At 44.7% G+C, this 24,780-nt stretch overlaps 4 protein-coding genes across 7 annotated transcripts; 2 read left to right on the top strand and 2 right to left on the bottom strand.

Moving 5' to 3' along the window:
* Positions 25-4,295, bottom strand: LOC8077413 (VAMP-like protein YKT61). Its single transcript, XM_002459111.2, has 6 exons — positions 3,906-4,295; positions 3,676-3,773; positions 2,996-3,100; positions 2,237-2,302; positions 1,628-1,714; positions 25-352 (listed from the first exon to the last, which is right to left on the bottom strand). Exons 1-6 carry the CDS (start codon positions 4,117-4,119, stop codon positions 302-304), a joined length of 621 nt encoding a protein of 206 aa, XP_002459156.1. The 5' UTR covers positions 4,120-4,295; the 3' UTR covers positions 25-301.
* On the top strand, positions 8,152-15,890 carry LOC8074116. 4 transcript variants are annotated; one of them, XM_021456459.1, is made up of 6 exons: positions 8,152-8,360; positions 8,465-8,578; positions 9,334-9,500; positions 10,167-13,801; positions 13,925-14,175; positions 15,197-15,890. In XM_021456459.1, the coding sequence occupies exons 1-4, from the start codon at positions 8,304-8,306 to the stop codon at positions 13,213-13,215; spliced, it is 3,387 nt and encodes a 1,128-aa protein (XP_021312134.1). In that variant the 5' UTR covers positions 8,152-8,303; the 3' UTR covers positions 13,216-13,801; positions 13,925-14,175; positions 15,197-15,890. The 4 variants fall into 4 exon arrangements, with proteins under 4 accessions (XP_021312134.1, XP_021312135.1, XP_002456991.1 ...); XM_021456460.1 differs by having other exon boundaries at positions 8,152-8,301; XM_002456946.2 differs by lacking the exon at positions 9,334-9,500 and having other exon boundaries at positions 8,159-8,301; positions 10,169-13,801.
* Positions 16,358-16,902, top strand: LOC8077414. Its single transcript, XM_002456947.2, has one exon. It carries the CDS (start codon positions 16,431-16,433, stop codon positions 16,653-16,655), a length of 225 nt encoding a protein of 74 aa, XP_002456992.1. The 5' UTR covers positions 16,358-16,430; the 3' UTR covers positions 16,656-16,902.
* On the bottom strand, positions 16,773-19,927 carry LOC8077415 (G-type lectin S-receptor-like serine/threonine-protein kinase LECRK2). Its single transcript, XM_002459112.2, has one exon. It carries the CDS (start codon positions 19,498-19,500, stop codon positions 17,119-17,121), a length of 2,382 nt encoding a protein of 793 aa, XP_002459157.1. The 5' UTR covers positions 19,501-19,927; the 3' UTR covers positions 16,773-17,118.

The raw sequence follows: 24,780 nt of genomic DNA on the forward strand, positions 1-24,780 counted from the left end.
CAAAAATAAAAGGAGGCAAACAAGTCGTCAAACGCAAGCACAGCTCCCATCACAATTCACAATAACTAACAGCCTGACCACGTTTCTGTTATTTACAAAGCATCACTAATGTGCCGAGAGCCCCAGACTCGTCGAATCCCTCCAGTTACCTTTACTTTAACACTTTGGCCCAGAACGAACGATCAGGGATACGAGAGCAAAGAAAGAGCATGGCATGAAGCACGATGCATACGTCTGTGCACCAGTACCACTAAACACAACTCCACTGCCCTACTAGGATATTATGCACAGCTTCCTTCATTTACAGGATGGTACAGCAAGAGTTGGTTTTCTTCGCCTGCTTGTAGAACATCTGCATACAAGTTAAAGGGAATGTCAGCACAAAACAAGCCGCGGACTGCAACACATCATAAACATCTGCTTGTAGCCTACTGTTGCTGGACTCGCGCACTACTGCTATCATTTCTAGGAAACTCTCTAGGCAAACAGTGGAACAGCTATGAGATAATGGTGAAAGCAAGGATTATTGTTACTATATAAATGATTCTACAATGTTGTTCTCTTTTGCTGTTTTTGCATCCCACCTTTTCTTTCTAAGACATTATTAGGGGCGTTAGACCTATGTATGGTCGAATTTGGAAGGAAAATTGGATCAGTGACACCGAAATGTGCAGGTTTTGGAGAAATACCACCAAGGTGACTCGGTAAACTTTAATACCGTCCCGGGGATAGATCTTTACCACTCTGTCCAAATTAGGCATTAATGGTCGAACTGTCAACCATTTTGCCCCAGCCCTCCTGCGTCTAGGCCAAAACATGATCCCTTTTCCCATGGGGCAACCCAAGCATAGCATCGGTCCCAGGTGTCCTTTTCCACCACCGCGCTTATGTCCCCCCTCAGATCAATCGTAGCAGCCTAGCAGGGGCACAATGCCCTCTGTTCCTTCAGCCCATCCTCCTCTGCCCCTTCTAGATCTTCATTTGCTGTCCTCTGGTTGGCCACACACCATGGAACGGAGGTGCAGAGCTTTGGCTCCAGTTACCTGGTCCATGGTGTTGATCTGGAGCAGCGGTAGACTGGTTGGGAGCTCTGGTGCCTGGTGGGGTGCGGTAGCTTCGGAGAAACAGAGACAATAGTGGTGAGGAGAGCAGACACATAGTGGTGAGAGGACCAGGGCTGCGCGACCCCTGCCCCTCTGCTCAACTCGTTCTGACTAAACGGGCTTCCTCAAGTGATAAATATCAACCCCAGACACCCAAACCCAGGGCAAATATGGCCCAAATGTAGAAAGAACAATAAAAAGCATAACGAAAGTGTACTGAGTGGTAAAAATCTTAACTATGGCATCTTTTGGTGGTATCAACGTTTAAAGCCGTTTCAGTGGTGTTTTTCTAAAACTGGCACCTTGTGGCGTCATAGATCCAATTTTTAGAATTTCAATGGCGAAGATTCGTACATATTCAGATGCTTAACTTAGACACTACACAACTTCAGAAATTGTCTTTCAATCAGTATTTAACACAAGGGATTGCAACTGGACAGAAGAATCATTTTGACCAATTGCCCATAGGCCATAACTTGTTGTATGTCTTTGGACAAAATAACATACAGCAAAAATATCCCTACCTGTGAAGAAATACTTAGATCAGAACTCTTCTCCACTAGGCTGTCCAACCTTTCACCTCTATCAAGCATGCTATCAATGGTTTTATGCTGCAAATATCAAAATCAAGAACATAAATTAAAATTTGTGAAAGAAGAAAGTAGCCTTCCTCAGCAGTAATTCATGGCCTCTTCATCAGCCAAACTAATAGCAAATAGCTCAAAAGGCAGGTGAGAAAGAGTATCCAAGCACCTGTGCAGGGCACTTGGTCAAAGTGCCAGCAAACATAAAGAATCCAGATATTGCACTATTCCACAAGAATTTGTAGTCGACAGGGCACACTAGCTCCAAACATTCTATCAGCTACTAGTTTTCAACAGCAAGCAGGAGCAGAGTACAAGAAAACACTAGTGTTCTGAACACATTATAGCACCAGTTCGGCAATGTAATAACATCCTGCCCCTTTGCTCCGAACCCAAGCAGGGTAAAAGAAAACTCCCCCTGACGGCCTGATGTAATTTTAGCCTTTCCTAACATACGTGTGTATGGTGCACATGAGAACAACTCCATTTAGTATTTGATAAGCTAGTTAGTCATGTTCCCAAGAGTTCAATTAACATGAAGTTACTTACCAAAATAATCTTGGTTTCATCCAAGTCCCTCTGAATTTTCAACAGCTTGTCAGCTTCTGCAGGATCCTGCAAAGAAAAGAATTGGAAGACAAATCAATCATTGGCAAATCAAGCTTTATTTAGTCAAGTGAACAATGATGTGCTTAACAAGGGAAAAAACAGTACATGCATAAAGTTCCAGATTTGGACAAACACCTAATTAATAAGTATGAGTACAACAAACTATTTCTTTGCATACAAGAATCTGATTCCTGAATAAGCTATATTTTCAAGACATCAGCAGAGCTTCATGTTTTTCTCTTCCAAAATTGTTGGTCTCCCTAGATAACTACTCAAGTGCTGATGGAAAAAAAAATCACATATGTGTATGGGTCCAAACAAACCAAACCTGGTATTTGGTTAGGGATGGAGGAGGAGCGTGTGCATATCTTATCTTATTTCCCTATTTACTCTCGAATAGATAATGGGTGTGTGAAAGTCAGCGTGCTCAGACAGAGCAGAGCTTCGTGTTTTTCTCTTCCAAAATCTTCACTCCCCATAGATAACTAACTACTCAAGTGGTGATGTAAATAAAATCAAATGTGTATGGGTCCAAACGACTCGTGTTTTTCTCTTCCAAAATCTTCACTCCCCATAGATAACTAACTACTCAAGTGGTGATGTCAATAAAATCAAATGTGTATGGGTCCAAACGACTTGTAACTACTCAAGTGGTGATGTAAATAAAATCAAATGTGTATGGGTCCAAACGAACCAAACCTGGTATTTGGTTAGGGCATCATCCAAGTATTGCCAAGGTTGGGTCACATCAGTTTTGGTTGTCCTCCATGACTCTCCAAAAGTCTTCTGGTACTGTTCCAGCACCTGTAGAAGATATCGGACATGGATAACCTTTGTGAGACTGATGCATCATCTTACTCATATGACAATAACAGGAGAGGTCATGCACTATCAGTTTACTATCATCACTGCAACAAAAATACAGCACGAAGATGTGACATTATCAGTTTATTATCTGTAGTTTCTGTATTAGGCTTTATCTTTTGCTTCATGTTAAACTGGTATCCCCAGTACTGTATGATACGTTGCTTTATTAAAAGCTGAGGTAAAAGTAAAACTCATTTTAATAAACAAAGATGTGACATTATATAACAATCAAAAGTATGATGACAACAGTACATGGTTGGGAAGTAAGGTAGACATATCAGAAAGGAAAGCCAATTGGCAGCTATGTGGTTATTAGCTTCAGAAATATAGATGTTGAGGCCTAGCTGATCAGGGATTAAATTGTCAGAAAAAATTGCAAGCAATCTATGTGCATGGCCCACCAGATTAGCAGGCAAATAAAGCAGAGCACAAGACCAGCGTCACTAGAATGAGTTGAAAGTAACCGCCGCGTAACAGGGTAGTTGACAGAGATAGGATCAGGAGTAGCGTACGATGTTGAGGAGGGAGAAGGCGCTCCTGACGGGATAGTGGGCGTCGGTGAAGGCGATGGCGCAAAGGCCATCCTTGTTGTAGCAATGCACCGTGTACTCTGCAGAGGAGGGAGGGTCAGCAACAATGGAAGTCGGATGAGCCCAGTGGAAGGCTTGGTAGAAGAAGGGAAGGGGAAGGAAGAAAACGATGAGGAGACAGGCGTCGTGGGGCGTGAGTCGTCGTCACGTGCCTTCGTGCTGGACGTTCTGGCGGCTGCCGGCGGGGGTGCGGAGGGCGACGGTGCGGGCGACGAAGAGGATGAACTCGCGGGCGGCGGCGCGCTGGAAGTAGCCGAAGTGGCTGACGTCCGACGCGTTGGCCAGCACCACAGCCTGCTGCTCCCCGCCGCCGGAGGCGGAGGAATCGCCAGGGGATTTGAGCACCAGCAACGCCGTGATCTTCATCGCGGGTTCCGGCCGCGGGGGCGGGGGCGGGGGCGGCGGAGGAAGAGGAAGAGGAAGGGAGGCGAATTGGGTGCCGGCTGCTAGGCCACGGGCGGCGGTGGCGTGCGGGGGAGTAGCGAATTCTCAAGGGAACACGGTGCGGTGCGAAGTTGCGAACACGATACGATCGATGCGATGCGATGCGTTTTGACGTGGCTTCCTTTGTGGGGAAGGAAAGGAAGAAGCCGACAGGGGGGCCCACGTCAAAACGCCAGGAGTTGCCGACGTGTTAAGAAGGTTTGATCATCATCTGGAAACTTTATACAATCGCTTAACTTAATTATTTCTTGGGTTAATTTTCATTAAAACTTTTGCGATGCAAAGAAACGCAACTAGGGACGTATTCTTCTTCTTCTTCTTTCTTTCTCTGCGTTTCTTCTTCAGCCCTCCTCTCCTCTCCATGGCCGACTCCGCGCCTCTGTGGTCTGTGCTTTTTTCACGCCCACGTATCATTCCAATTAATCCGTAATCTTTGTAATTCTATAGTTACAACTGCACTAAACATGTTCTATATTTTCTCATGTTAGATTAGATTCAACAACACCAGTTTCAACAAGCTGAAGACAACAACCACCAAGGAAACAGAACGATGTTTTTTAATAAAAAAAAAAGAAGAAAAATAAAAAACATAATTATCTCCCTATAAATAACTTATATGAGTATCAGCAATAACAATTTACTACTGATGGAGCCAAGCATATAAGGCCCGTTGGCACCAGTAAAGTTTAACTCCCGTCACATTGAATATTTGGACACATGCATAGAATACTAAATATAGACTATTATGAAACTAAAAACATAGCTACAGAGTAACTTGCGAGATGAATCTTTTAAGCCTAATTAGTTCATGATTACCAAATAAGACGAAAATGCTACAGTACCGCCCATAATCAAACACTCCCTAAGGCCTTGTTTAGTTCACTCCAAAAACCAAAAACTTTTCAAGATTTTCCATCACATCGCATCTTGCGGCACATGCATGGATCATTAAATATAAATGAAAACAAAAACTAATTGCACAGTTTGCCTGTGAATCGCGAGACGAATATTTTAAGCCTAGTTACTCCATAATTGGACAATGTTTATCAAATAAAAACGAAAGTGCTACAATGTCAAAATCCAAATACTTTTCAGATTGGCCTAAGTTTCAGCAAAAATAACAAGGTAGTAGGACAATAATATATACCTGGAGCATGCAAGGGCACACCCTCACGTCGCCGCCTCTAGAGCATTTCTACTCTGTCCCCACCTCGGCATTGCCTAAGTAGTGATCACTTGGCTAACATCTTGTTACCTAATTAATTAACACATATAGTTTGGTAAATAATCAGCTTAGTTCTAGATAGTGAGAATTTATAGTGTTTAGCAAAAAGCCACCAATCCATTTGTCTTCATAGCTACATTTGACATACACACCTTAGGTTTTGTTTGGCTGCACTTCAATCCACCCCAATACATATGGATTGGAGTGGTTCGACTGCAGTCAAACAAGACACTAGGATAAATACCAAGAGTGCCATATCATGTGAATATATGAAGCAGTAATCCACCAAAGCCATACTTTATGTAAACAGGAATCACGAGTTTTTTTTGGTTGAATTATTGTTAGTTAAAATGTTGAGTGGAAAATAGAAGTAGAAAATGGGATTCTCTAATAAATGTTTGTTTTTTGATTTGTTGAGATTGATAAAATCAATATATAGTAATAAATAATATCACATCTAAAAGAAATTTTAGTGATAAATATCACATTCAACTGATTTGATATGATGTATAATATTTAAATCAGATTTGTCCCCCATGAACTAGCTCTCAAATACCAGAATTTATTATTTGGTTGACCTTGTTGTTATATGATATCCAGATATCTATTGGATAGTATTAGCGATAGAAGATATATCAGTCTTAATTATCAAAACAGCTAGGATAGATAGAGACACACTACTCAATCAAAGATTTAAGAAGGAGCTGGAGATTTTACACTTGTACTACATGTATTTCTCTCTCTCTATATAAGCATATATAGAGAAGAGAAAGGAAGAACAGCAGAGACGGCATTGCTCCATATACTAGCTAGTGTTGTTCCTCTCCTAGGTATATAATAATATAATGGCACTCGTCAAGACGAGCAGCATAACAAGGCCGGGCGTGCGTGTGTGTGGTGCCGTGATTGCTGCTGTCGTTGTTGTGAGCATGGTGCTGCCTGCTTGTTCCCTGTCCAACGACCTCGAAGAAGAAGAAGAAGAAGAAATTGCTTGGTTGCATGCAGCAGATGAGGAATTAGACGAGACGATTTGCAACCCGGTGGTGGTGAATAATGGGCAGTGCGATATTGTGCGGTGCTCCATAGAATGCATGCAGGAGGCCAGGAAGCATCCTCGTACTTCGTGCGTGCATGCCTCCTGCGACAGGCGTGTCCGTCCTCAGGAGTGCTGCTGGACTTTTCGCCACCGCCGTCACGTCGTCGTCGTTGGAGCGCATCCGTGACTGCTCTAATTCGTTATTATTACTTCATGTAATAATTAATTAATGAATCTCGCAAAAAAAATAATAATTAATTATGATCCGATCAATACAAATTCAATTCCAATCCAATCCAATAATAATAATAATAATATTAATATTATGGGTTGTGTTGTGCTCGCCTAGTACGTGTTGGTGTTTCACTCGGAAGCGGGCCGGGCCGGGAGCCCAGGACTCGTCGATCGGGCGTTGGGGCGTGTTTGTTCGTCACCCACTGGGCCAGGAGCCCGGGTCTACCCCGGTACAGCCCAGGGCCTTATTCCTCCGCTCCGGCCGGCGAGTCCCCGGATGCGATGTATTGGAGCCGTTGGGGCAGGCGACGTGGCACGGGCCCAGTCCAATCCTATACCACAGCTAGCGCTAGCATATATTCTCGGACCTTTCGCTATTTTACCTGTGAGTTCATCTGTCATACAGGTTTAGAGTTAAGATTTTTAGATTATATATACGAAGCGTAGGTACAATTTAGATGCTCAACTCAAAACTCGTTAGTTTGCTTAATTTGTGACTACCTCGGCTTACCTTGTTATAAAAAACGAGCCGAGCCAAACTAAAATTTTAGATCGTTAGCTACAACAAGTTAACTCGCAAGCCAAGCGAGTCATAGTTTTAGAAAAAAAAAACTATCATATTTTATATTAGTTTTGTATTACCTCATGTTTTGCAACTTATATGTTAGGTCATATAAATATTTAGAAAAAATTTACATAACTCCTCAAATTTAGGGTTATATTTTATCGCTCAAACTATAAAACCGGATATTCTATACTCTGACCTTTCAAAGCTGGTCAAATAATGTGCTACATCGCCTTGGCACGAGAGTTGCCACTTGCGCACGAACGCCTCATCGCGCGGCCGCTCGAACACCACCATAATGCTCAGCGGTTCAGGCACTACGGTTAGCAGCTTATCAGCCAAATCTGCTAGACATTGTTATCAGCCAAACGAACAAGGCGAATATAAATAAAAAGCCAAAAGACAAGAAAAATTGCACGAGGTAACGGTATACGATGAGAAAAAACTTTAAAAAGTGTATCTTGTCATGCAGTAACTGTATACGATGAGAAAATTCTTTAAAAGTGTATGGCCTTGTTTAGTTCCGAAAAGTGAAAAGTTTTCGGCACTGTAACATTTTCGTTTGTTTTTGATAAATATTATCCAATCATGGATTAACTAGGATCAAAAGATTCGTCTCGTGATTTACAGCTAAACTGTGTAATTAGTTTTTGTTTTCGTCTATATTTAATATTTCATGCATGTGCCACAAGATTCGATGTGACGGAGAATCTTGAAAACTTTTATCTTGTCATTACTAAAAAAATGGTTTACCGGAACTCCATCGTTTCCGTTTCCGGTTCGGGCATGGATTTCCGGACTTGGTTCACAGAGCGAAGTCACCGACCAGAGCGAGTGGCGGCACTGTAGCATGGGATCTGAACCGCCCATCTCAAAACACACAGTCGAAAATAATCCAAAGTCGGGCATGCATCGCTGCTGCGCGCGCCGATCTCGGCATTTCTTGGTGGGGTGGCGACGACTCCCCCTGGGCGATCACCGCTTTACTCCAGCCAGGTGCCCAGGTCGTCGAGGGGCCCTTCGCCGGCGACGGGCACCCACTTGGTATGCACACCCCTTCTTTCCCCTTCCTTCTGCTGTGCGAAATCGACTCAAACCCTAAGGTTTGTTTGGCGATTTTGTTTCCGATCTGATCAAATTACAAGTGTTTATATACATGTATTATGCTGTGCGTGCCTACTGACTTCGATTTTTTCTTTTTGCAAAGATTATGGAGAAGATTGGGTTGCCTTCGATGCTGTCCGTGCGAGGCGCCACCTGGGAGGTGGATGCACCCCACTGCCAGGGCTGTTCTGTTCAGTTTACCTTTTTTACTAGGAAGGTAAATCAAATTCGCCTTGCAGCGATGGCTCACCTCCTGCTTTTTTTTCCTGCTTCGTTTGTGAAAAGTGTAGTTTAGTCCTCCTTCGTAGTCGCTTAAAACTATCATGCTTGATGCAACTATTTGTTTCATGTGATTCCTAATGTTTTGGTTCAGTTACTTGTGCTCCTTGTTTACTTTACATGCTCCACAGCCAGCGAAACTCACCTGCAAAGCAAATTGATAAATGAACTTATTTATTAATAAAACCATCTGCTGGCTGTGGAAGATACTGACCTTGATGTTTTCTCGGTCTCATGTCTCATCACAGATGATATTGTCGCCCTAGTTCTAGTTTTTATCATGACCTTACCTCTCTAGAGTTAATTCGCAACTGACACTCATGAATCCCTTTGGCCGTGCTTGCCATGAAAATTGTTTGCCGCTGCTCATGGCTAGATCACAGTTTGACCGGAGCTCAATTTATTTTTGCTTCAAACCTTGCTGTGTGGGGGGATCAAGATATGTTCTCCATTGTTTTTCCTTTAGTCATTTATTGCTGGTAAATATGGTATTACGGTCTATCATGAAGTTATGAAACTCAAATCTACTGTTTAGAAATATCTCACTTGCTTGCTTGAGTACTTAATATGCTTGCGTTCACCATTTCACGGTGTTTATGAACATGCCATTGGCCATTCAGTTAAACTGTGAACTCTGTTGTAACCTTATGGTCTTATAAGGGGCTGTGTTAACTTTTGGATAAATTGATATAGCACCATTGCCGAAGATGTGGGGGCGTGTTCTGCAACAGCTGCACCCAGCAAAGGATGGTTTTACGTGGACACCCTGATTCACCTGTTAGAATCTGTGATCCTTGCAAAAAGCTTGAGGAAGCAGCACGCTGCGAATTGAGATATGGACACAAAAATATAGCTGCGAGATCTGATATGTGTTTTAGTGAAGAACTATGATTTGGTTGATGCTTGATACTGCTGTGAATATTGAATTAGTGTATTTATGGAAATCGTAATAAACTGATAAAAGTCAAGGCCTTGTTGATAAAAAAAAAATCAGACTATCAGCGTGGATTCTATTGAAGATGCAATTTATGTATTAATTTGGCTATCATCATCATATAGAGCACATTTGATCATGGGGTGGTCGTGTACAAAGTTCGGGCTGGTTCATACTATTTCAGATTCTTTTTAAAAACATTTAACTATGTTTTATGGGAGCTATATCTATATGCTCAGAAATAGGGATACATTATTGGCACTATACATCTATACCCTAATGAATAATAATGGTGCTTGCAGCTTGTCACTAATGAAGAATTAAACATTTCTGGCAATATCTTGCTCTTTCTCAGAAATTATTTTATTCTATGGTTTATCCTTTGTTAGAAGCAAGTGCCTAACAGCCTAATTGGTTGCAATGAAATATTTTTGGTCTTCGATAGATTCTTCGTAGTTCTGTTTTGTATGCAGTATTCTGTATCACTGTATTGCACATACAAATTTGTCAAAATAGGATCTATGGGAGCTAAAAATCTTGTGGAATTATGTGCGGAAGATCTAACTAAAAAACCCTTTCATTCTGTTTCCACAGCTACCACAAAAGCAACCACAAAACCAGAAGATGAAATTCTAAGTGAAATTCTTGGAGGTGATGGAGTGCAGATCCAGGTTTCTAGCAAGGAATCTCTGAATTCTGAGTTTTCTGGGATACGTGCAATCAGTGCCAGTTCCTCCGGATCCAGTTCGAGAAGAACTACTGCTAATTTGAATATGGACACAGATGGAGATGAGAAGCTTTCTGCTGAAGCACATGATTTTGATATCAACAACGCTGCAGCTGGTTTTACCCCAGAGGAGTTGCGCCAGCAAGCTGTAGAAGAGAAGAAAAGGTACAAAACTTTGAAATCAGAAGGTAAACCGGATGAAGCACTGCGGGTTTTTAAGCATGGTAAAGAACTTGAGAGGCAAGCTGCAGCGCTTGAATTAGAATTGAGAAAGAGCCGGAGAATGGCTACAAAAGCTCCTAATGTAGCTGCTGCACTTAGTACCCCAACGACTGATAGTTTTGATGAGCCTGAAACAAAAAGGTATTTAGCTGGGAAAAGGGTCAAGAAAGAAAAGAATGATCTTGCCTCTGAGCTCAGAGACCTAGGCTGGTCAGATGCAGACCTTCGTGATGAAACGAAGGCAGCCCCTATGAGTGTGGAAGGAGAGCTGTCACAGCTTCTTAGAGAGGTGGCCCCTAAATCATCGGAGGGCAAGAAAACAGGTGGTATCAATAAATCTCAGGTTAATGCTCTGAAGAGGCAAGCCTTATTGCTGAAGCGGGAAGGTAGACTTGCTGAAGCAAAAGAAGAGCTGAAGAAGGCTAAAATCTTGGAAAAACAACTAGAGGAACAGGAGATTCTGGGTGAAACAGAAGACTCGGATGATGATTTGGCTGCCATTATTCAGAACATGGATGATGATAAGCATGATGGCATATGGATGGATGATCCAAACATCCCTGCTTTTAACTTTGAACAAATTCTCGGTGCCTCTAATGATCTTGCCATTGATGGGCACTTTGATGTTACGGATGATGACATGAACGACCCAGATATGGCTGCTGCCCTAAAATCATTTGGCTGGAGTGAGGAGGATGACAAACAATTGGAACATCATGAGCCTGTTTCTTCTTCAAATCAAGATGTGCTAAAGGAGCAAATGCTTGCTCTTAAAAAAGAAGCTGTTGCAAACAGAAGGTCTGGTAATGTTGCAGAAGCCATGACCTTGCTTAAGAAGGCAAAACTACTTGAGAAGGATATGGAAACTGAAGAGCCAGAATCAAAGGTTGCTTCTCCAGAGGGGCAGAAAACTATGCTTGCAGAAGATATCACTTTTGCAGGGACGACTGCACGACCTGTATTGGCACATCGAAGTAAGCTAGCAATTCAGAGAGAACTGTTGGCTCTGAAGAAGAAGGCACTAGCTTTGAGGAGGGAAGGGAAGGTGGATGAGTCGGAGGAAGAGCTGAAGAAAGGTAGCGTTCTAGAAAAACAGCTTGAAGAATTTGAGAATGCTTCCAAACCTGTAGCAAAGGAAACCAGGAGCTTTGCATCTAATCCCCCGTACAAGGTTGAACCCCCAAGTCTCAATCTTGCTGATGATGGATATGAATCTGAGGTTACGGACAACGACATGCAAGATCCAGCATTGTTATCCATGCTGAAAAATATGGGGTGGGAAGATGTTGATACTGATTCTGCAAAAAGAAATGACAAACCATTGGTTTCTTCACATTTAGTTATCCAGAAATCATCAAAAGCTAAGGTTCAGCTTCAGAAGGAATTGCTTGGTATAAAAAGAAAGGCTCTTGCACTCAGACGGGAAGGGAAAAACATAGAAGCTGAGGAGGAACTGGACAAGGCTAAGGTCTTGGAGCAGCAACTTGCAGCGATCGAAGAATCAAATAGCTCGACTGCTAGTCAAGGTGTTACTAATGCTGGACATCAGATTATTGAAAATAAATTAGATGTTCAGCATGTCTCTACTATTGATGCAACTGTACCCACATCTTCAGTAACAAAAACAATGAAATGGGACGATATGTTGCAGGCACATGGATCTGAACCTGGTATATCTGTGGATACTCTGGGTGATTCTCCAAGCAAACTGCAGGTTGAGACAACTGGTTCTAAACAAATTCATGTGGCAAAAGAAAGTAGTGATGGAGCATCGTCAGCCTTGTCACGTCCATCTTATACTAATTCTCTGGGATCTGAAAAAGGGTCACATTCACCTTCTGAACTACGTGTTCGTAAAGAGCCTCACAAAACACATGGAGATGATATTCTTACAGATGAGATCTTATTTCATAAGAGAAAAGCAGTTGCCTTCAAGAGAGAAGGGAAGATGGCAGAAGCTAGAGAAGAACTGAAACTGGCAAGACTCTTAGAAAAACGCCTTGAAGGTGCTCAACAAGACAACATGGATGGTGATGATAACTTCATTGCTCCTGCTGGGGGACAGAGCATCGTGGCCCAACAACGTGCTAGTTCTAGCATCCAAACTGATGGTGTGGCTTCTGCCCCTCCTGCACAGGCGAGCAAGTCGACACAACCTCAGAAAGTAATGTCCAGCCGAGACCGTCTTAAAATTCAACGTGAATCCCTAGCTCACAAGCGCAATGCCCTCAAGTTGCGGAGAGAAGGAAAGATTGCAGAAGCAGATGCAGCATTTGAACTGGCCAAGGCGCTAGAGAGCCAATTGGAAGAGTCAGACAACCAAGGTTCAAGCTCCGGAGTCAAGTCAGGTGAACCAAATGACGCGATGGTGGAGGATCTTCTTGATCCTCAAATCATGTCCGCCCTAAAATCCATAGGTTGGAGCGACATGGATTTATCCATGCAATCTTCTAGTACACAACCTCCTAAGCCCCCGCAGACTTCAAAAGGTCAGCCTACGCAGAAAGTGGAAGTGAAGCCAGCCATTACAGTGGCCAGCAAGCCTCAGAACGAGAGAAGTCAGCTTGAAGAACAGATCAAGGTGGAGAAACAGAAGGCACTCAACTTAAAGCGGGAAAGGAAGCAGACTGAGGCCTTGGAGGCCCTTCGCTCAGCAAAGCGACTGGAGAAGAAGTTGTCCTCACTTAGCTAACTACTACCAGATTGTTTGTCTTCGATGTGACAAACTAACATTACAATTGAAAACCCACTGAATGTGGCCGTGATATATGTAGAATCATAGATAATATAAACTTCAATTCAAGGCATTTGTATTTTGATTGGTCCTTGGCAGTTTGTGTGATCCTTTTGGACTCCACTAGTAACTGGTTTGTGAATCACAATCAAGCAGCGATATGGGCTTACATAGTTGCATTTGCATCTAAAGTGGGCAGAACTTATGCGTGTCATGAAGAGACTGAGGTTTGATGCAGAGTCAATGTTGTGGTTTAGGGCACATTGAGCCAAATGTACATAGATTTTGCGTACATTTACAAAACTTTGAGGCAGCATTTGCATTTCATTGCTGAAGCATATTCTTGCTTATCTGTGCCCTTGAAATCTGACCCTGCAGAAAGTGTTATGTCCTGGCCTTCTGAAAGCAACTGTACTTTCGACCCATGTCAACTTGCTGTACCTCTTGAGGCATCAGAGGATACATGCCAACCACCTAATTATTTCGCCAATATGCCAATTCTCATTGCAGTGGCTGGTGGCTCAAATAGTAGTTGCTGTTGGTGGTAAGACATTCAAATTTATGTACTCATACTCACTAGTACAATTGTGTTTCTTACATGCAAAGTTGATGGAGTGAGACGTTTCTAGTCACTAATAATTTTTCCTCTGTGATTTTTCACATGCAGGATTGCTAGCAGCTAGCATGCCAAAGGAGGAATTAAGTGACTGAATAATCAACCTGGCCAGATCCATACAGCACGCATCAATAGGGAGAACTTATGTTGTTGTTGTTGACCCAATGAAGCAGCAGTTGGTCGCAAACCTGAGAAATGGGAAGAATTGCATGAAGAGTCAAGATCTTGTTTAAGGCCTAGTGGAGTTCAGGACAACTCTGGAGGAGATTGTTTTGAGGAAAAGAAAGCTGCACAAGGATTAGGTTCTTTTCTCCCTGACAACCTCCATTAATGTTTACCTCTGCTGTTCTTCTGAGGGTGTGTGTGTGTTGTTATTCTCTTCTTTCTATGAATGATACGCAGCTGTGTGTTTGAGGAACTTTAAAAAGACTCTGTTTATGTTTTACCAGCGCCATAAAAATTGGTCAGTCAGGCTACATAATAAACCATTAAGTGTAGTTGACAGATGGAGTACCAGTGCTGTTGCCCTCATTATGGCATTATGGCTTCAGGCATTAGCTAAGTAGTGGATAGCGGTATATTAGAACTTCTGAAAATGACTGAAATGTTTGGTGTTGTTTCACCTAGGTGTGTTTGTTGCTTCTGGGAGAGGAGGGGGGGGGGGGGGGGGGAGGAGGAGGAGAGGAGAGAACTTCTGTTTGAGTTGCGTCAACGAACTAAGTTATGTGATTTGTTGAGGTTGCATTAGTTTATACTGTTGCTTAATGTTTTTTTTCCAGAAACAAATATGTTGTTGTTCCAAATTAAGTATACTAGTTTTTAGGTCCAACCACGTGCAATTTGGATGCACAAATTGTCTTAATGGATAGCTGATACTTGAGGTAGCTGCTTACTGAAGATGCATACTTTAGACTTTTATAATTGTCTGTCGTTTGTGTGCTTAGTAAGTCAGCTTTGGAGATTTGCATGTAGGACGTTGCTTGAAGCAAATTCTGTTGTGAACTGGCAGTAGTGGACTTCATAGCAGCCGACTGAAATGACTGTATGCTAGTGGTTAGCATGCATAAGATGGATTTAATTGTGTTTCAAATTAAACCTGTGGCTGCAGTGAACAAACTTATGTAATTTCGAATTTCTACTTATTGCATTGGTGTATAGTGGCGCTTAAATTTGCGCTGCATAAGAATATTTTTTGTTTCAAGCTTCAGTCACTTGCAGTGGCAGGCACAAACCGTTGATCCGCTGTTGCTTATTAGTTGATATACGGTGTTACTTATGAAGTGACCTGAGAATTTCCTCACTTGCTATTTGGCTTTCCGCCAGGTGCATGCATCGCTGATTCGCTGCAGAAGTTGGGGGAATACACCGAGAAGCAATGAGGCAGCACACAGGTTGTGGAGCTGTCCATGGAGACGGGAGAGGATTCCGGCTCCACCAAGGCCTGTCATTCTGTCACGGCGTCACGCCATAGCTGACTGCTAGGGATGAAAACGGATCGGATACGGACGGATATCACCGATATCATATTTGTTTTCACATTTCTGGTCGGATTCGGATTCGAATACGGATAATATCAATTATGTCGGATAAGTTATGATTGGATGTCGACATCGTAAATATACGATTTAAGTATTCGGATACGGATACGGTATCGGATGTTAAACATTCGGACTCGAATACGGACAGATCTGAACCTCTCTAAACGAATTCGGTCTCGAATACGGTCGGAAAATATCCGTACCGTTTTCATCCCTACTGAGCGAGTGGGAGCCCGGCGAGTAAGGGGTGGTTGGCCTGGTGGGCTGTTGTGGAGTATATATATAACAAATAAATATATAAATAAATGTCGATGGTGCTGTTCGCCTATCTTTGCATGTATCTTTGCACAATAGCTGGAGATCTGCATCTGAGGGAAAGTTGAAGCAAATTTTGCTGTGAACTAGTAGCAGGGTTTATATCAACTGTCTGAATGTTATTGCCAAGCATCATATCATACAAATATAATTTGTCTTTCAAACTTGTGGTTGAGTTACCTCAATGAACTAAGTTATGTGATTTGTTGAGGTTGTATTAGTTTATACTGGTTTCTGAGATAATATACCTGCCTACCGATTTCTGTAACATCAATCAATTCATATGTTTGCACTCTGCACTGCAGTCATGAAGAAAATGAGAACTGAAATAGTGAATTCTGGAAAAGAGAAAGGGAATGAAGAAAATGAAAAGTGAATGGAATGAAAGATGACGATCATGTCCCGGCCCATCGTAATTTCCTTGTCCTGTTTCAGCGGCTCGGACGTTTCTGCCAAATGCCAACGTGTCCGGCCGCGCTTGGCGTCGTCACCAACAACACAACAGGACGGACTCCTCCATTGATGTCCCGTGAAGCTCGCACGTCCCCACACCCATGTCCACCTCTCCTCTCCTCTCCTCTCCTCTCCACTCCCATATATAGACTCCACCACACGCACGTCTCATTGCAAGGACGACATTCCCCAAAGCCAGCACTCACAAAGAGCAAAAAAAAAAAAAAAATCACCACCCTGCAACTGCAATAATGGCCCAGACTAGCATGAGGATGGTGGCGCTGGCCCTGGTGGCCCTCCTGGTGGTGGCGGCGGCGTCGGTGCCCGCCGCCACCGCGTACGGCTGCTACGACGACTGCTACGAGCGCTGCGCCAACGGGAAGGACGACCCCGCCTGCACCAAGATGTGCAACCAGGCGTGCGGCACCACGGAACAGGGCAAGCCCGCTGCTGCCGCCGGCGGCTTCCCGGCTTGATCTCCCACGCATTATTTCATCGGTTCATCAGCTCCATAATATATATGTAGTATAATCCCTGCTCCGTCAGCCCACATTTGATTTTATCTTCCTCCTTTGATTTCTCGACCCCATTGATTTTTTCTTCCCCCTCTTCTTCTTCTACTATACTATCAGTTTATTATTCTTGTGTTCATGTCTCTGATATATGATTCGTTTTGTAATTCCTGCAATTTGCAAGTGAAATGGCCTCTATGATTCAAGTTTCTTTTTAAATGATTATTATTGTGCCTCCGGTTTCAGTTTTGCTGTATGTTTAACAGTATGAACACATCTCAATCTGTTAGTACTACTACATTCTGTCAATCTCTGATGCGATGCGATGGGATGTCCCCAATGGAATGCAATGCAAGAAACTAGCTAGCTATAGCTACGTGATGCCGCGCGCGCATCCCCATCCGGCCATCCCGACGGGAATGGGGGATCAGGAGGAGGCCGGCGGCGGCGGCGGGAAGGGCACCTCCAGGAGCCCTTCCAGCATCAGGATGACGCTCCTCATGGCGGGCCTCGCCTGTGGCTCCGCCTGCGCGCACCACACCGCCACCTTCACCGCCCGCTCCACCTCCGCGGCGTCCACGACCTCGTCGCCGCCCACCACCCGCCACACCTCGCCGCGCACCAGCCACTCGTGCGCGCACTCCATGAGCGTCCGCTCCTCGCCGGCCTCCTCCAGCTCCATGCTCCGGCGGCACGTGACGATCTCCAGCAGCACCACGCCGTAGCTGTACACGTCCGCCTTCACCGTCACCGGCCCGGTGCCGCGGTACCACTCGGGGGCCAGGTACCCGCGCGTGCCGCGGACACCCGTGAACGTCCGCGTCTGGTCCGGGAGCAGCAGCTTGGCCAGCCCGAAGTCGGCGATCTTCGCCGTCCCCGACGCGTCCATCAGGATGTTCTGCGGCTTCACGTCGCAGTGGATCACCCGGCTGTCCAGCTCGTCGTGGAGGTAGTGCAGCCCGCGCGCGACGTCCAGCGCGATGCCCATCCGCTCGCCCCACGCCGGCGGTCCGCCGCTGCTGTTCTTGAACAGACGCTCCGCCAGCGACCCGTTGCTCATGTACTCGTACACCAGCAGCCGGTGGGCGCCCTCGTGGCAGAACCCCAGCAGCCGGACCAGGTTCCGGTGGCTCGTCCGCCCGATGGCGCGCACCTCCCGCTGGAACTCCACCTCCCCATCCTCCACCATCTTCTCCAGCCGCTTCACGGCGATCGCCTTCTCGCCGCCGTTGTGCGGCAGCGTGCCCCGGAACACCGTGCCGAACGCGCCGCGGCCCAGCGGCTCGCGGAAGCTCCACGTCGCGTGCTCTAGCTCCTGGTAGCTGTACGACCTCAGGGGTGCCTCCTCGTCCAGGGCCGCGTCCGGCTCCGCGGTCGTCCTCCGGTTCGTCAGGACCAGCCGCGCCGCCGCCACGAGCGCGGCTAGCGACACGAACGTCAGGACCCCGATGCAGACCAGCGCGATGGTGGCCGAGCGCCCGACGCCGCGGCCCCCGCCGCCGCCGAACGATGGGCTTCCCGCGGCGTTCTTGACGAACAGAGTGTACCCGCCGCCCGCGCGGCCGTATCGGAGCGGGAGCTGCTGCTTGGTGCAGGTGCCGTCGTTGCTGTTGAGCAGAACGGCGGCGCAGAGGCAGTCGGCCACGCACGCAGCCTGGCAGTCGGCGGCGCTCGTGCCGGCGCCCAGCACCCCGTACGGTGTGTCCGCCCACGACATGTTCTGCATCGGGACCATGCTAGCAGTAGCAGCAGAACCAGCCGTGGCGCAGTCACCAGCGCTTGTGGTCTCGGTGCACCCGAGCGGCGCGTTGGCGGCGTCGATGAAGCTGAACCCCGGCGGGCACCGGCAGTCGGGTTGCGCGTCGCCGCCGAGGACGCAGTAGCTGTTGAGCCCGCACGCTCCCTTCACGTGGCACCGGTCGTCCGGCCCGATCCACTGGACACCGGTCGTCCACGCGCCTCCCGACGCGACGGCGTGGCGGTACAGGCGGAGGACCCCGTCGGGGTCGAGCGTCACCCGGTACAAGACCTGTGTCTCGCCGGGAGACCGCGGCGCCCCGGCCCGCGTCAGGTTCTTGGTGTAGTTGCCGTTGTTGCCGGTGACGTAGAGCACACCGGTGGCGTCGAGGCGCAGGGTGAGCGGGAAGCCGATCTGGAACGTGCCGGTGGCCCAGTACGCGGCGTCGGCGGTGTTCTCCGTCTGGACCGGGTACAGGACGAGGTTGCCGTCGTTGAGCTGGTTGGTGAGGCGGTACCTCCCCGTGGCTCTGTCGGTGAGCGAGACGCTGGAGAAGAGCTGCGCGCCGGGGACGAGGTCCTGGCCCGGGAGCATGGTATCGGTGGGCGCGGCGGGGGCGGCGAAGGTGGACCAGACCACGGTGCCGTTGGCGTCGTAGAGCACGAAGCTGCCGTCGTCGCGCATGGCGGCGGCGGCGGCCGGCCGGGGTGGCACCGCGAGGGTCCTGTCTTGCCCGTCGGCGGGGCCCGTCCAGACCAGGCGGCCGTCGTAGGTGAGCCAGAGCGCTCCGCCCGTGGACGGCGTGTCGTTGCGGTTGGCCGTCCACGTGACGGTGATGTTGGGGGAGGTGGCGAGCCAGACGCCCACGGCGAGGCCCCCGTCCGTGCCGTAGAAGCCGAACGCGAAGCGGCCCGACGGGGACGGCCAGGCGGCGCCCGCGGCCGCCTGCAGCGAGGTCCCCGAGGTGATTTTGGTGGCCAGCTGCTGCGCCTGCGCGGCGGCACCTGGCACGACGGGCACGGAAAGAAGCGTGGCGAGCGCGAGGGACAGCAGCAGGCGGATGGGAGCCATGGCGCGCGTCGGCGGCCAAGCTAGCTAAATGAACTCCACCATATCGATCTGCTGAAGGAGGAGGAGGAGAGGAATGATGAATTGAATTCATTGACCGGTAGCATGCTGATAAGATTTGCTTAGTATATGGTCCTTGCAAGTAAACTAGAGATTTGGTTGTGTTATTAGTCAAACATCGTTCCATCATGCGTGTATTAAGTCCAAGCTGAATATGAACGTACGTACATGAGGATATATTTAGGTCACCTTTCATATAGGCCAAATTGGTTTATTTTATAGTATTCATACACTTGTAGTGGTAGTGCACTATTATGTTTATATATCTGGAAATGCATGCTGGACGCATGTGTTGGCATTGGGTCTTATGGCATGTAAGGATCGGGATGGTCGTTTAAATGGATAGTGCAGTTCTTCTCTAATGTAACTAAATAAACTAAATAAAAAAATTATCTATTTAGTTTATTAAATTATATTAGAGAAGAACCGTGGCTATCCACTATCCCTATCTTAATAATAGCATGCATGTCAGCAAATTCAGACTGTATTCTGATTTCGATGTTGCATGGGATTGTAGTATCGACTTTTTTTTAGATATATCGACCAAGACCATAAAAAAGGAAGGTGATGAAATGACTTGGATGAAACATTAATTCTTTTCTTCTATTCTAGAAAGGGGCAGTGTACTGTACCAAGTTTGAATATAATTATAAGTTCAAAAAAAGTTTGAATATAATTATTCCTACGCGAAAAAAAGAAGGCAACATATATAATCTTTTTGGGTATTTTTTCTAGCCATATAGGCTCGTACAACTTGGCACACACACAGAGGGCCGTCTCTATAATTTTGAGGGCCCTTGTGCAAGCAAAAGGGTAAGGACTTATCAAATATTTTTTTGATATGTCAAATATAAAATATATAGTACAACTAAAAAGAATTAATTTGCACCATATGTTTTAGTTTATAAAAGGTAGTTATAGTACAACAAATAAATAAGTAGAATAGAATTAGAAATTTAGAACTCTATCACGGAATACTAATAATAAAATTGGTGAAGTCTCGATCAGCTATGCCCTTACTCTTCCTGCTCTAGTGTCTAGTAGTGACATAGTGTGCGGACGTGTGGTGTTTGCGTGTCAGGAAGCCATATTGTTGCATTGGACGATTGGGCAATAGGACGAGAAGACGATAAAGAGGAACATTGATTTGCTCAACTAATCGATCAAGCGAGAATATGAAGCAATACTAGCAATCGGTGGATGTGGATGATGTACTGATTAATGGATTTCTTTTTTTAGATTAATAGATGGATTTCTATAGTGTCTATATAAGCCTATAAAAAATTAGATAAATCTATATACTGAGTATTATATATATTACATATATACTTATAGGCCCCTTAGTGCCGTGGGCCTCCGGCCGCCGCACCGGCTGCCCACCCCCTAGAGACGGCCCTGCACACACACTACTACCCCCATCTCTCTCTTCTCTCTCTTGGCAGGCACGTGATGGGTCCCGCTCTTTGTATCCCCATGTCTTCTTCCTTTTGTCAATGTGGTCACATGACGTCTTCCACCTATAGATGCACTCTCTCCTTTTCTTAGATGTGTCATCTCCCTCTCGCTCTCCTTATCTTTCCCCAATCCTGGTGGACTTAGAAGAGGCTCAGGAGAGGTAGGCCGGCCGGACAGGCAGTGTGGACAATCGGAGGACGGCGTTAGGGTTTCCAGCGGCATGGTAGGAAGCAACCTAGCCAAGGAAAGGTGGGAACATCTTTGGCCATGGCGGCGACAGGAGGGGAGAAGGGAAAGAAGGACGTCGTCGTGGGTAATACGGTCTCGCAAGATCTCTACCGCCCACGGTGGCAGTGAGGAGCAGGGCAAACCCAGGAGGTGGGCGATCGACACGGACGGTGGCGAGGGATCCGCTAGTCGAGAGCGGCGTTTGTGGAAGGTAAGGGTGGGGGCAAGGACAATGAATGATGGGCCGAACACAAGGAGGAAGACCAGCGGGAACGTAGGAGAAAGGCCAGAGGAGGAAGAAGGTGACTGTGTATTCCATATGCCAATCGCATGGCCAGCTATGCATTAGCCACATCTAATCTTTTATTTATTTATTTATTTATTTATTTTGAAACTTAATTTCTATTGATATATGCTCGGCAAATCTGGTTCTCACGTAGCTTTAATTTTAAAAAGAAAAGGAAGATAAGGTCCTGTTTAGTTTCCCACCCAAAATTTTTTCATCCATCCCATCGAATCTTTGGACACATCCATGGAACATTAAATGTACATAAAAAAATAAACTAATTACACAGTTTGGTTGAAAATCGCGAGACAAATCTTTTAAGCCTAATTACTCCATGATTAGTCTTAAGTGCTACAATAACCCACATGTGCTAATGATAGATTAATTATACTTAATAGATTTGTCTTGTAGTTTCCTGACGAGCTATGTAATTTGTTTTTTTATTAGTTTTTAAAAACCCCTTCTGACATCCTTCCGACATATCCGATGTGACATCCAAAAAATTTTCATCTCCAATCTAAACAGTAGAAACGAATAATGGGAGTCGACAAAGGCAATAGCATACCCTGACTGGCTACCGCTAGCAGTAGCAGCTAGAGTAGAGCCAGAGCCGCCGGACCAGCCAGAATTGACTTGAGCACAATGTACACGGTGCCGTAGGATTGTGGGAAATCCAGGAACCTTTAGTTTTTGAGAATTTTTGCAACAAAAAAATCATATCAAATCTTATGGCACATGTATGGAGCACTAAATATATAAAATAATTATTAATTATATATTTTATCTGTAATTTATAAGATAAATCTTTTAAATCTAGTTAGCCTATGATTAAATAATATTTGTTAAATATAAAAAAAGGTACTTTGTTCTCTATTTTGTAATCTTTTTGCAACTAAACAAGGCCTGGGAATGGAAAGCCACAGGGGCTATCTACGCAGTGCTGGCTATTTAATTTCACGACGAAATAGGAGTGGCGTCTACGAGCGAGTGAGCTTTCGTGGGTCTCCATGGTCCTTAGGCGTTAGTTCACCCCCAAAAGTTCTAGTTTTTTTTTAAGATTTTTTTTTTCATATCAAATCTTACGGCACAAGTATAAAGCATTAAATATAGATAAATAAAGTAGCTAATTATATAATTTACCTATGATTTGAAAGATAAATCTTTTAAATCTAATTACTTAATGATTGGACAATAATTATTAAATACAAACAAAAATAATACAGTAACCAAATTTAAAAATTTCCGTCAACTAAATAAGTCCTTAATTTGCACGACCAGGAATCCACGATGCAGCAGCATCGTCAAATTCGTCACTCGTCGTCGTCATCCTTCCACCTCTCCGATCCGGCCAATTCTTCGTCCCTTCCAAGGGTGACTGACCATGGACACGGACGACGTTGGTCAACACACCGTCTCTAGTGTCTCTTGTTAATCACTTTTTCCAAAACAAATATACTGAGACTTATTTATGTCATATCTTATATTATGAATAATGTCCGGTGGCAGCGGGCGTGATTGAGGCTGCCACATCATCTCTGGCATCCCTTCAACTTAGCGGTTCTCTTCGCTGGTGGCTACCCGCGGCAGCTAGCTTAGACTGTCGTTGCTGCTTTACTCACTCCTACTAGTCACGCAATTGTTGTTTTACTTAGACCTTGTTTACAGTTCACCCTAAAAATAAAAAAAAATTTCAAGATTCTTCATCACATCGAATCTTGTGGCACATGCATGGAGCATTAAATATAAACAAAAATAAAAACTAATTGTACAGTCTGACTGTAAATCACGAGATGAATCTTTTGAGCTTAGTTAGTCTATGATTAAATAATATTTATCAAATAAAAATGAAAATATTAAAATACCAAAATCTAAAATATTTTCGAAACTAAACAAGCTAGGCCTTAGAACAAATGTTTTAGCTCCACCGAGACAGCATGTGCCTTGTGTTAGTGTTTACCCACATGCTTGGTGGTAGCTCGCCATCTCGCGCTGTTTAGGCATGTAATACTTTTCTAAATTTCTCTTAATGAAAATCGTGCCAAGCGTGTTCCTAAAAAAAAATATTGTTGAAGATATTATAACTTTCTTTCACTAATAGATATAGAAAGTTATAATATCTTCAACAAATCTAATCAATCATCAAATCTAAAATATAAACGTTTAATTTGATTATATTCTTAGAAAGAAAAAAACAAATGACATCTACAGAGAATGCTTAGGTCTTGTTTAGTTTTAAAAAATTATAAAATAAACATTGTAGTACTTTCTTTGTATTTGATAAATACTTATCTAATCATGGACTAAGCATCTCCAAAGGCTTTGGCAAATTGACTTGGCATTTGTTGCTATTTGCAAACTCCCATAACAAGATGCAAAGGATAAAAATAAGTCATCTCCAAGGGAATTGGCATTTGGACTTGGCAAAGGATAAAAATAGAAGGTCTCCAGGCGCGCGCGCTTTCCTTGCGCGTGACTTTGCTCGCGCGATCGGGTTTGCAAAGTCGTTCACAACTTGGCATTTTTGCCAAGTTTGCTCCCTCATTTGCCAAGTTGTCCAAATTGTAAACTCCAAATGCAAAACCGTTGGAGACCTCTTTTGGAGCTTTTTGGTAAATTACTCAAATGCAAACCTCAAATGCAAAACCCTTGGAGATGCTCAAGATCTATACTTGCAAATTACAGTTAAACTGCGTAATTAGTTCATACATATGCCATAAGATTTAATGTAATAAAAAATCTAAAAAAAATTTTAAAAATTTTTGGAAACTAAACCAGGCCTTAGCCATGACCAGGACCATGCCATGCGTTGGCACAACGAGGTAGGTGTGCCGTAGCAACCTGGGAGTAGGTAGCTAGCACACGGGCACGAGGCTACGACGACGCCGACGAAAACGAGTGACGTCGTCGTGGCATATGCATTTATAATGCATTTTGTCCCCATGCATCGAGCGCTACTGACCTTTCGTCGATGATCCATAGACCATATGTAGATAAAATATTCAGCTTAAGGACGAGACGAATTTATTTGGATCACGTTTCAATAGACCAAAATTTGTTAATTTATATGAAAAAAATGGTTGGCGATTGGGAAGCTCGAATATGTTATACATCCTGTGTTCAAATTGACAATAATCCTTTGTCTATCTTAAACAAAGCTATAATACAGTAAAGTTCTAGAGAAGCGCTATACTAAAGTAACTCGTGCCCAGAAAACAAAGGATTTGATTCTATAACAGTGCTATACTGCTATGCTA

The sequence above is a fragment of the Sorghum bicolor genome, chromosome 3, assembly GCF_000003195.3.
Source record: "Sorghum bicolor cultivar BTx623 chromosome 3, Sorghum_bicolor_NCBIv3, whole genome shotgun sequence".
Taxonomy (NCBI): domain Eukaryota; kingdom Viridiplantae; phylum Streptophyta; class Magnoliopsida; order Poales; family Poaceae; genus Sorghum; species Sorghum bicolor.